Source organism: Pantherophis guttatus, chromosome 11 (genome assembly GCF_059756535.1).
Source record: "Pantherophis guttatus breed Tessera chromosome 11, ASM5975653v1, whole genome shotgun sequence".
Classification (NCBI taxonomy): Eukaryota; Metazoa; Chordata; class Lepidosauria; order Squamata; family Colubridae; genus Pantherophis; species Pantherophis guttatus.
In genome coordinates this window covers 25,642,588-25,655,753 of record NC_142073.1, presented here as the reverse complement: position 1 = coordinate 25,655,753, position 13,166 = coordinate 25,642,588, and the positions used below count along the sequence as shown (strand labels likewise).

Below are 13,166 nucleotides of genomic sequence, written 5' to 3'. Positions count from 1 at the left end.
ATAAATTTCCCGGGAGGAAGTTAATATCCTCCTTTAATATTTCTTGGATCCATTTTTGTATTTTTTTCCAAAACTTCCTCGCTTCTGGACACGTCCACCACATGTGATAGAAGATACGTTGGTGGTGACCACATTTCCAACACTTGGGGCTTGCATTTGGGTAAATCTTAGCAATTCTAGATGGTGCTAAGTACCATCTATATAGCATCTTATACTGATTCTCCTTATAGCTTGTTGCTCTTGTCAGTTTAAGATTGCTATTCCATATTTCTTCCCAATCATCAAGATTTATCTTTGATTCGATGTTTTTCCCCCAAGCGATCATTTGATCTTTTAATATTTCACCTTCTCTATCGTATTCGAGGAGGTAGGAGTATAATTTGGCTAATAATTTATCCAAACTATTTGTCCCCATCTCTATTCCCTTTTCTTGTTTATCTTTGCTATAACGGGATTTAATTTGTAAATAGGGCCCCAATCTATGTGGATCCCTTGCTCTTTTAGCATCCCATTGGGTATAAGGTTACCGCTGTTATCCAAGATATCTTGGTAGGTGACCATTTTCTCCCTACCTAATACATTTGGATCGATCAGTGCCTCCATTGTGGATATCCATTTTGGGTATTTTAAATAATGTTTATGCCTGATTTCTTTCCATGTCTTCATTAATGTATCTCTAATTTTATGTTGGTGGAAACGTATCCCTGTCCCTTTTCCTTTGTCCCAGAGGTAGGCATGCCAGCCTCTCAATAAGTCGTGCCCTTCCAGTTGTAAAATTCTCTTATCTCTTAATAAGGCCCACTCTCGTAGCCACACTAAATTGGCCGCTTTATGGTATAGTTCCCAGACTGGGAGTCCGAATCCGCCCCTATTCCTTTTTTCCTGCAAGGACCGTAATGCAATTCTCGTTTTTTTCCCTCCCCAGATAAACTTCCTTACTATCCCATTTAAGTCCGAAAAATATTTTCTGTCAATACTAACAGGAGTGGTTTGAAATAGGTATAGTAATTTATTTATTTATTTATTTATTTATTTGTTTAAATTTCTATACCGCCCTTCTCCAATGTAGGACTCAGGGCGGTGAACAGCCAAAGTAAAAACAAGACATACATACAAACATACAAAATCTAAAAAACTGTTTAAAATAATTAAATAATTTTGGCCGTAATTAAAACATTCCAATTTAAAATCCATTTAAAATTTGACTCAAGCCAGCCCAGCTAGTTGGAATAAATGGGTTTTCAGGGCCCGACGAAAAATCCGGAGGTCTGTTATTGTACGTAGCTCTGGGGGGAGGTTGTTCCAGAGGGCGGGCGCCGCCACAGAGAAGGCTGTCCCCCTGGGGGTCGCCAGCCGACATTGTCTGGCGGACGGCACCCTGAGGAGGCCCACTCTGTGGGAGCGTACTGGCCGGTGGGAGGCTATTGGTGGCAGAAGGCGGTCTCGTAAGTACCCCGGCCCTAAGCCATGGAGCGCTTTAAAGGTGGTCACCAACACCTTGAAGCGCACCCGGAAGACCACCGAGAGCCAGTGCAGCTCGCGCAGGAGAGGTGTCACGTGGGAGCGCCTCGTCGCCCCCAAAATCCCCCGCGCGGCCGCATTCTGGACCAGCTGGAGCCTCCGGGTGCACCCCAGGGGGAGCCCCATGTAGGGGAGAACACTCATCTTGACAGTGGCTATCCTACCGAGGAACGATATTTGCAATTTCCCCCATCTATCCAAATCTTGCTTTATCTTTGTCAATAAGGGTGTATAGTTATCTTCCTTTAAGGTTGAGCATCTGGCAGTAATCCAAATCCCTAGATATTTAATCTTCTTAACTATTTGAATACCCAAATTATTTGCTAGTATCTCCTGTTCTCTTATTGGGATATTTTTTGTTAACATTTTAGTTTTTGTCATATTTAATTTAAATCCTGACAGCTTCCCGTATTCATCTAGTTCTTTCAATACTTTTGGGCCTGTTGTTAGTGGGTCCTCCATTATCAACACTACATCGTCGGCAAAAGCTTGAATCTTAAAGGTTTCATTCCTAATTTCCAATCCCCGTATTTCTTTATTTTGCCTAATTTTCCTTAACAATACCTCCAGGGCTAATATAAATAAGAGTGGAGAAAGTGGACAGCCTTGTCTCAAGGCCTTTGGGTTCATCCTATGCAGCCCCTGTCTTTCCACAGGCTTCAATACCTGATGTTGTGAAAAACAGTTCCTTTTTCTTGGTAGCATCCCTCATGCCTCCATGCTGGTAATTGTTCATATGAATGTGGTAGTTTGTGCTGAATTAATTGGAGTTGCACTGAGTAGCACCAAGAGATGGAGGGCAACACTTGCAGAGATTCAAAAGTAGAAATCGTGTGGTCTCTTTTTCTAGCTTCAGACAAGCAGGTGGGCTTTGGTGGTTGGAGTTTTCCAGTCTTAGGTAGCTACCGTACCTGTTGAATTCATTATGAGAAATGTTAGACTATGGCTAGTAGGGAGCGGCAGATGAGTTTTGTCTCCATATCTGACAAAACTGAGATGGGGAACAGTTGGGCTCAAAAATCTGTTTATTTATTATTCCAATTTATGTAGGTGCTCATCTCATATATATGACCAGAATAGAACAGTTAAAAATGATAAACAATAAAAAGCATATTAAAAATAATCATAAAATAAAATAATATTCATAGCCGAGGTGATCATATCACTACAACCACTGTGATGGCTTGAGTCTTTTCCTATCGTTCGTTCAATAATTCATTTTTTTCTCTTTTACACACCTGCACGCTACAGAAGGAAAAGCACTACTAGAGCTTCTCTTTCTCTCTGTCCCTCCACCCTCATCACACAGAGTCTCTTCAACAATGCACGTCCTTGCTAACTTGCACGTGCTTCCTGTTGTGGCCTCCTGTTGCGTGTCTTCCATTCTGGAGTTGCAGTCTGGTCACACATCTTTTATCCTGTGGCTAAAATCCTTTTCCTGTGACTCCTGTCTCTGATCATTGGCCCTGTGCATTCCCTTAAGAGTCGCAGAGCATTGGACATTGGTTGTGAGCTGCAGCGATGGATGGCCCGGTTTCTCTTTGCGTAGAAAATACTGTAATTGTATTTATTTGATCAGTACAATGGGTGCTATTCATGCCATTTGAAAAAGGACAAATAATTGAAAAATTGGAATCATATATGGAACCAAGCCTGTGTTAAAACTGCAGTGGCCATTTTCACTCTCATCTTCCTATCTTCCCAACAAGATGCAGTTCAGGGATGAGAAAAGCCAGGTCCTGCACTTAGGCAAGAAAAATCAAATGCACAGGTGTAGAATAGGTGGTTCCTGGCTCAACACTAATTGCTGTAAGACAGATCTAAATGTCTTCCTGTAATGGTCCCTAACCTTTCCGGCTCCGCATAAAGGTGGCAGGGGAAGGGGATGATTTTGTGCTTGCAACCTATCTCACATATGTGCGAATGGAGCTTCACACATTTGCTCGCTGCTTGCACAGCCCAGTTCCCAATGGGCTGTGGACTGGGGGTTGGGGTCCTAGTGGACAACCACTTAAGTATAATTCAAAAAAGCTGCCAAAAAAGCCAGTGCAGTTGTAGGCTGCATCAACGAAGGGATAGCATCAAGATCACATGACGTGTTAGTACCGCTTTATAATGCTTTGGCAAGACCTCTCATGGAATATTGCATCCGATTTTGGTTGCCACAAGAGAAAAAAGATGCTGAGGCCCTAGAAAGAGTGCAGAGAAGAAGAACAAAGATGTTAAGGGATGTGGAGGCTAAACTGTGTTATGAGTGCTTAAGGATCCTAGGTATGACTAGCATAACAGAGAAGGAAGAAGAGAAGAACTAGGGCTAATGTAATAGCTGTCTTCCGGTACTTGAGGGGCTGTCACAGAGAAGAGGAGATCAACTTTTTCTCCAAAACACCTGAGGCCAGGACAAGAAGCAACAAGTGGAAGCTCTTTAAAGAGAGATCCAAGCTAGAAGGAAAGAGAAATGTTCTGCCAGCGAGAACAACTGATCAGTGGAACAGCTTGCCTCCCAGAGTTGTAGGTGCTCCATCGCTGGAGATTTTTGAAGAAAACATTGGACAACCGTTTGTCCGGGATGCAATAAGGAGTCCTGCCTTGGGCAGGGGGCTGGAGAGGCAAACTTCCAAGGTCCCTTCCAGTCTTATGCTTCCCTTCTCTGGACCTCATTGTCTTGATGGGTGGCTGTACTAATCTTACGTGAAATGATTCTCCTACATCACATTTAGCTCAAATTAGTCTGGTAATTCATATCTTGGAGAGTTGCTAGATGCATCCAAGAATTCTGTCAAGATGAATTCTTGAAATTCTGTGTGCTCACTCCCATGCTGCTAGGATCTGTACTAATAGCGGATTCCTCTTGCATAGGAAGCAACCTATTTGTGTAGGCAGAGGCTTATGGCCAGCATGTTCCTTACGTGGCACAGGTAAACTGGAGAGCAGGTTAATGTTTTGGTCTAAGCCAGGGAGGCGTAGGTTGATTGCTACTTGACCTTGGAGGTCACTTTGGGCCTCCCTCGTAAGGTGACAGTTGGAAGGATAAAGTAAAGCAGAATATAAATATAAGAAATAAAGACGATCCACCTCTACTTTTATTTAAACTGTAAACTAACAACTCTATCAGCTTGCTGACAAGATTGGTTTGTGTAACTGTAACAATACTGTAAGTATTGTGTTACTATAGTAACTGTCAGCTTTGCCTCTGTGCCCTCCAAGTGCAAATCCCACTTGCTCTGTGTAGCTGTTGGAGGCCCACGCCGTCTTTCTGATCCTGATTTCTTTGGGTCTTGCTGTCCAGCTTCCTCTCTCCACCTCCTCCCCTGTTGTCCCTCTCCAAAGCAAGCCTTTCCTATAAGTTGGCTGAAGTTATCTGTTGGCTGTTAGGAGTGTAAAACAAGGCAACTTGTTAGTTAAGACGGTGTGTAGAATGGCCGGGTTATGAGCAAGGAGGGACCCTCCCAAAACCATATTTCAGTCATAAAAGATGCTACTGTCTTTCATTAAGTCTGAAAGAAGATTGGACTCCATTGTTTAAAAAAAATTGTTGAGTTTGGACACACTGCTTTGAACATTTTGGGAAAGTACTAGAGCAATCAGGTGCTATAAATTTTGAGTTTTCAGAACTTGTCATTTTGCCCCCCCCCTTTTTTTTGGGGGGGGGAAAGGACAAAATTAAAAAAAGAGCTAATTTAGTCTAGTGGTGGTGGGGGGACCAGGCTAGAAACCAGGAGATGGTGAGCTCTAGTCCCACTTTAGGCATAAAAGCCAGCTGGGTGATTTTGGGTCAGTCAGTCACTCTCAGCCCAATCCATCTCGCAGGATGGTTGTTGTGGGGACAATAGATGGAGGAAGGAGTATTAGCTTCATTTGATGCTTGTGTTGTTTATAAAAATAATAAAAGGCAGGATAAATATATATGAATATATGTATAACGAGGCCATGCCTGCACTTTTATAGGAATCATGGGAATAATCCGCATATATGCATATGGGGCTCTGTCAGCTTTAGAGGTAGTGTTAAGTTTGTATATTAACAAGGGAACTCTTATTTCAAGTTGGAAAGACAGTGGCTGAACCAGATGGGGAACCAACATCGCTTATTTTATCCCAGACAGAGAGAAATGTCCAAACCAGCCCTGAATCTGGCTCTGAGGTCTGCAATTGTCTATAGTACTGTAGGAAAAGGCTTGCCATTTCTCAGCTCATATAGTTAATTATATACCTTGCCCTGGAACAATCTGAAAACTAACCCAGTCTTAAGGAAGACGAATAAACTGCTTTATCGGTGATAAAGGCATAAACATCCCATCAGCAACACACTTGTCAGGCAGGTGTGATGGAGGATCCTGTGAGGATGGCCGTTACTCTCTTGGGCATTCTTATTGTATAGACTGGTCTGGTGTGGCTATGGGAAGATTTAATCTAGGGACACTGGGGGAGGATGACAATGTTGTGCTGGAATTCTTGATTTAAGGGAATCTAAAACAGTATAGTTGAATGGTATCTTGCAGAGTAAGAAACCAAATTTTAATAAATGTGGCAATAAACTAGGAGTCCATGGCTAGAGAAACTAATGGAAAGGAGCTCAGGATTGATTGATGTACATAAGGCACAATACCCACATGTTGTTCTGACCTAGGCTTCCTGAGTCATTAAAACACACGAGTACTCCCAAAAACCTCTTTTATTGCAACAACTGTGAATTCTGTTCATTCACAGATGAGTCCCAATTAGTTGTAAAGAGTCCTTCGGGAGAAGTCCTTTGGGATAATCACCCACCTTTATCTCCCTTGACACGCTGCTAAAGACCGAATTGGCAAAGCCACACAGAGTCCAGAATCAAACAAAGCTTCAGGCTTTAAGCTGAACAGAATGAACAAAAGTTGCTTCCTGCAAATGCCCACGTGCCTTTGCTCCTCTTTAAGTCAATGGGAGGGACCAATCATCTCCCAGCCCTACTCCCGAGTCGTCCCTTTTGTTTTAACTGTTCTTGCCTTCTGGCAGCTCTGCACATGCATGCACTGGGAACAGGCTCCCCCTGTTCCTCTGCCTCACTGAGGTCCGACTCTGGAGGCTCCAGAGGCAGCACGTACCTCCCAGATGGCCCTTTCTCTGCCTCCAATGCAGAGCCCTCGTCTGAGCCTTCCCCAGACTCCAGGACTGGCCCATGGTCCTCCCCAGCCTCCTCACTGTCTGACTCTGCTGCCAGCTGCGCAGGCTGCTGGAAGACCACAACACATGTGTAGACTTGGGAACAATGACAGACAGCATCGTTTCTAAAATGGGATCTTAGAATGGAGCAGTCAGCAGCATTCCAAACTATTACTCTTCTTGCTGGGATGCACTGGTGGAATTTTTCTGGATTATTTTTTCCTCACAATACATGGCCAGATTTGGTCCATTTGCAAGCGCAGATTTCTTTTGCCAGTTTCTGTGCCATGTCAAATGTTATCATGTTCTGTTTTCTATGAGCCTCCAGCTGATGGTCGACAGAGAACGGTGTGTTTCTATATAATTTTCCAACCTTCCATTGGATTGGAAAAGATGAAAAGGGCTTCTTCAGCTATCTTCTGAATAAAGAGAACTAAACAAACAGCATCCAGGCTGCTGTTTAAAAGCCACAAAATGTTGATTAGTGATAAAGAGGGGAACTCCCTGTTCCTATTTTGGTTCAATGTTCTCTTTAATAGAACTAAACTTTAAAATGGCTAATTTGGCCAAAGTGTGCCTATTTACTTTGAGAGAATTTAAATCTCCGCAGCTAGATAAATTACCATATTTTTCGGAATATAAGACCCACTTTTCCCCCCCATAAAAGAGGGTGGAAATGTTGGTGTGTCTTATACACTGAATACAGCCATTTTTGGCCTCCCGAAGCCCCTCCCCGGTCGTCCCATTTTTGTGAAAAATGGGCCCATTTTTTTCAAAAACGGGCATTTTTGCCCTCCCCCAGCCCCCAGGAGCACTATGCAGGCCTCCCAAACCCTCTGCACGTCCCATTTTTTGCCAAAATGGGCCCAGTTTTGCAAAAAATGGGGCACGCAGAGAGTTTGCGAGGCCTGCAGACTGCTCCTGGGGGCTGGGGGAGGCCAATAACCTTTTTTTTCTTACTTACCTCTTCGAATCTTGGTGCGTCTTATACACTGGTGAGTCTTATAGTCTGAAAAATACGGTACATCCTATGACTGAAGGACCTAGCTGGTAGTCTGGCCAAACATTTGTGTATTTTCTTTGAAAAATCCTAAGGAACAGCAGCTTTTCTCCAGAAAGGGGAAAAACTAGGGGAACTACATACAAGTAATCCTGATAACATTATTTGTGTAGAGCAGACCATTTAGAAGATTTAAACAAACAAGATAGTAATGGATATATCCAGAGCAAATCTTGCAAGGCCGGCTTATTTTCACTTTTGATCTGGTAAATTGAATGTGATTTCAGTGAGGCATTTGACAAAATATCCCAAATCTTCTGATTAGGAAGCTAGTTAAAGGTAAACTGAGTGGCGTGACAATTTAGAAGGTACTTGAAAATCATGTGTCTCTTCATCAAATGAGAGATACCTGGTGGGATCTTCCAATGTTTATTAATGACTTGGAAAATTGAAAAGAATATTTATCAGATCTGTAGATGACACCATCTTGGGTGAGATACCTGCCATCTTAGAGCATCAAAATGTAATTCAGAACTTGTCAGCCCACCAGATAGGCCAGACTAGTAATCAACTCCGTAGGAAGCTTAAAACTGCTTTTATTATCTATAATAAGAGAATCTCACAAGCCCTCCTCTTCATTTGGCAATAGTATTTCTAGTATTAACTTCTTGGAGTAGAAGTTAATTGCAACCCGAGTATAAGCCACAAAATAGAGAAATGCAGTTTTACATTGATTGCATCACAACAAATGTATAATTTCCAAAACATCGAGTATGGAACCTAATTCTCAGCATCAAATTTTTAAAAAGGATTCAGATAACAAAGCAGTTCAGGGAAGAGCAACAGGGATGATTAATATCTGCAAGGGAAAATGGTGGAATATGAGAAGGGTTGGGAATCCCTTCTAACTATCTCATCCTGTGACCTGAGTCCCATTAATAGCTAAAGAGATTCTGGGTAAACAGACTTCGAATCGTCTTCTCTTTTTTGGGTCTTTGAATCTAAAGCCCTGCATAGCTCTACTAATTTCCATGACAACGAAGGTCAGAATAGTGAACGGAGTATTTTTCACAGTTACAGCTGTAAAAAAATCTGAAAGAGCAGGAGAAATGCTTGGTGATGATGGCTTTTGAGAGAGTTACTAACTAGATTACAAAGTGCAAGGAGAATTAATCAGTTTTTTGCATTAAAGAAAGCCTTACCTTTGCTTCCTGGCGATGACCAGGAAGCAAAAACTCAGCATATTTGGGGCAAGTGCTATGAGGGATGATGAATGAGTAAAACTATTCTTGGCAGAGCTGAGGGAAATAGAAGGAGGAGAGCAGAGTGAGAAAAGTGGGTGGATGGGATGGATGCAAGAGTCTGAATGGAGCCTGACTCAGGGACCCCTAAATTATCAAATATAGAAAAGCTGTATTGTTAGCTCATGAGATGCTAAACAATAATTTTTAACAATGGTTTGCTAAATGGCCTAAAGTGGCTTGTTCACAGATAACATTCTAAAATTTTTAATAATTCTAAGCTACCACAACAGGGGTTTGTACGTTACTCTGAAGTAAAAATGAAAGGCCAATTTATTGTTGTAACGTGTTAACTTTATCCTTGAAATGTGGTCATATCCCCAAGTTGTAAGACAACCAGGGTTTTATGATGGAAGCAAGAGGTATGTCCCCTTGCCTTGTTGAGCTTTCATCCTTCTTCTCATGATATCCTGGGACAGGTAAAAATGCACTCAAGTCAAGCTCAACTTTAGGTGGACAGAACTACAGAACTAATCCTCTACTTTAAATCTGCCCATTTATGGTCATAAGTCGCGATGGTCATAAAGCAGGTCACCCCACAACTGTACCTGTTTTTAATATCATTTTTACTTAAGTTGTTTCTAAACAAACCCATTGTTTGCTGTGGGCCAGTTTTGGCAAAAACATGAATTGTTGTCACGTGACTATGGGACACTGCAAACAGCCAAATGCAATCACACGACCGTGGGGGTGGGGGCATTATAACCAGTTGTAAGTTGTGTCATAATAGGTCATTTTATCTGTGTCTTCAGTTTTCTTTGCCACTGTATCAAACTGATTTGCCATTCTCTTTGTCTGCATGTTCACATTTCTCAGTTTAGCTTTATGGCTTATATGGCTGCTCATTTCACAAGAGTGACTGGGTGACAAAATAAAGATTAAAACAGCAACTACAACCATATCTGTTCAAATACCTCCATAACACCTCCTTAAATGAAATACACATTTGGCTTGGTCTTCAGAGATGTCTTTGAACCCAGGAAAAAATGTTCCTCCTTTAAGGCCCAGCCGAGAGCTTCAGACAGTCTGTGCCAGATCCAAGGCACAATTGGCCATTTCTGGTCTGAATGATGCAGAGCTCTCATTCTCCTGCATTTATTTCCCAGTTCAAGAGTAACATATTTGCCACTAATGTGTGGTAACAATTTCCTCCTGATGTTGCCAACGTTGCATCAGCCCAGCTGAATTACTGGCTGCAAAGCAATGCTGAAATAAATCTCATGTCTAATCACTCTTTTGTATTTAAGCCAGTGAAGAAAAAGAAAATAAAACGTGAAGTCAAGATTCTGGAGAATCTGCGTGGTGGAACCAACATTATTAAACTGATTGATACAGTCAAAGATCCAGTGGTAGGTATCAAGATAAATGAAAGGTACTGGGATTCTTTGCTTCACCTACAGAACGGAATTACATTCTGATTTGTATATGTTTTATTTGTGTCTGTACACACACACAGACGCATGCATGTGTGCCCACACATCTGTTGGAAAAGCTGAATGGCCAGGCTGGGGTCAGATTATCCTGGAGAAGGTCTGACTGACTGACTAAGAATCAGCTGATCTGGCTGGCTTGATGGTGCATCCTCCATCTCACCGCATAGGGAACATTTGGATTCAGATTTCTAATTGGTTTCTGAAATGTTTAATATTCTTTCAGATAAAACTCCCCTTCAGTCCTCGAGGTAGGTCAGGAAACAGGAGGAAACCAGCGAGTGTGAGATAATTCAATGCTGTTTGCTATATCTTTAATGAGAAACCAATTCGGCTGTTTAATTTGAGCCAATTGAAAAAAAAATTGAAATAATTAGGAAAATGGACTAGAACAGAGTGTAATTAAATTGAACTGTTCTCTCTTTCAGTCAAAGACTCCAGCTCTGGTGTTTGAATACATCAATAATACAGACTTCAAGGTGAGTCAGAAATGCTTGGGAGATGGAATGTGGAGTTGCTCTTCTGGCAGAACAAACTCTGGAGCTTTTAAGGCAATTTGCAAGAAGCTGACCTGCCAACAGGAAACTGGCTATTGTGGCACAATTCAAAGAAAGCTACTCAGAGCCAGTTTGTTGCCTTGCTTGGAGAATCCATCTCAGGATAGCAACAGTGGCCCTGCAGGGGGTCATTCCACACTCATCTCTGTGCAGTAATACTTCAATTATAGTTGCACTCTTCATTTGGGAACTGGGCTAAATTTTGAAATAAACAGTAGTCCTGGTGGATTTAATTCAGTTTTTTTGAAAAATTAAGACCGGGCTGTAGAATGGTTTAGAATCTGGGACACATTTGTTGAACATAACATTGCAAAAAATTATAATAATTTTCTTTAGAGAGAAAGCCAAAAAGAATTAGCTGTGTGTTTACGCTGCTGACACTGTAATAAATCTTCAAGGTGGGAATGAGCTCACAGAGACATCAGCAGCTGTTTAATAACAACAGAGAATTATGAATAAAATTGCACACCTAAAGGAAATTTGGAAGAAGAGCAGCAGATCTGGAGTGAAGAAAATTAGGAAACACTGTACTGTATAATTTTTTTAGAAGAACATTGGTTGCATTAGAACAAGGGTGTCAAACTCAATTTCATTGAGAGCCGCATCAGGGTTGTATTTGACCTCAGGATGGGGGTGGCCAGGGTAGGCGTGGCCAGCTCCCTGTCACTCCTGTCGGCGCCTGTGGTGGCCTGCTATGCTTCTGGCAGAAAAAATGGGCTCCCAAGCTCTGTTTTCAGCTGCCACAGTCTCCTGCAACCCTCTACCAGTGAAAACGGAGCTCGGGAATCCTCTTTCTCTGCCAGAAGCACCGCAGGTCCGTCCTTCACTGTTTCCAGGATGGCCCTGCAGGCCAGATCTAAGTACCCTACAGGCCAGATCCAGCCCCCGGGCCTTGAGTTTAACACCCCTGCATTAGAAACTATATACATTGTAGGAATATTATAGAGAGAAGGAGCCCAAGTATCAGTGAAATAATCAGTGGATATAAAATCTAATGGAAATACCAGCGAATGTGCCTTCAGATAGAAGGCATGTAGTCTAATAAATTAGAAAACTGGAATAGAACAGATACTCCACAGGATTATTGAAATTAAAATCCAGTAAACCAGAGTAGTACGAAGGATATTCCGCTTCCCTTGAGTCTCCAAGGGTCATCTGTGTTAGTGAGAGAAATGGGCTGGCCCGGTGGTCATGATGGGTTCCTTCTACTGCAATAATGCTATTTGGGCAAATACCCAATGCCCAGATCTCAGGGGAAGAGGGGCTTCTCCACATTCACAGCCTGCCTCTTGAGGTTGTGGGTAGCAAGTATGGGGAAATGAATCCTGCTTTGGTATCAGGTTCAGCTCAGTAGCCCTGGTCATACAAAAGAAGTTGCCTGCCAGTGTAGCTAATTAATTAACAAAAGAAATTAATTTCTGATGAATGTTATTCAATCCAGGTATATATAAATATGATATATTCTGGCAGAACAAGCTGAAGTTGTTAGTAATTTGAACTGGTAAGAAAGCAAGAAGTCCAATGCATTAAAACAACCCAATTTTGTTTTAAATAAAGGAAGCCAGCCAGTTAGGTCAGCTGTTGAAGAATAAATATATGAAGAAGTTGCTGAAGGATTTGTATCTGATCTAATTGATTATACTGATTGATGCCTAAACCCATTTTCTTCCTAAGGAAGGATCTGGGAAATCATGTCCGAGAGAGGCAGTGAAGTGAGATTCTAAATACTTGGGTGATACCTAGAGTCTTCCCAGAGCTCAAGTATGACACAATTGGCCATGCAATAAAATTGCTAGCATGTGTGCCACTTCCCCAGCTGGCGTTTGAAATGTAGCCACAGAATGTAGCATTTCCAAATTTTAGATTTTCTATGGACGAGTGTCAAGGTGGAGGTGATCAGGGTAGATTCTGTATTCATAAATCTGGCAGGCTTTGGATGAGAGAGCAATGCCTTTTATGGGTTGTAACTTTTAATTGTGTACCATCCTGACTAATTTGTGAGGGGGCTGCTACGTGAATTACATAAGTAGAGAATATAAATCATTTTAAGAATGGAGGGAAATTAAGATCTTTAGTTATCCTTTCTGCAAGCAGTGCCATTTAACTTCTTTGTCAGTAATTTAGGTGAGGGTTGGAGGGAGGACAGGAGCAACATTGCTGTCACTACAGTGGAGATTAGATTAAGGTGTTACTTCTATTCTCCCCTGCAGATAGAA

At 41.9% G+C, this 13,166-nt stretch overlaps 1 protein-coding gene across 1 annotated transcript in view; it reads left to right on the top strand.

The window, feature by feature from the left end:
* CSNK2A2 (casein kinase 2 alpha 2) overlaps nt 1-13,166 on the top strand; it is a 29,065-nt gene that overhangs the window by 4,315 nt on the left and 11,584 nt on the right. Inside the window, exons 3-4 of the mRNA XM_087877156.1 lie at nt 10,211-10,312; nt 10,822-10,872. Of these exons, the coding sequence (XP_087733282.1) occupies nt 10,211-10,312; nt 10,822-10,872 (153 nt within the window). The remainder of the gene's footprint in view (nt 1-10,210; nt 10,313-10,821; nt 10,873-13,166) is intronic.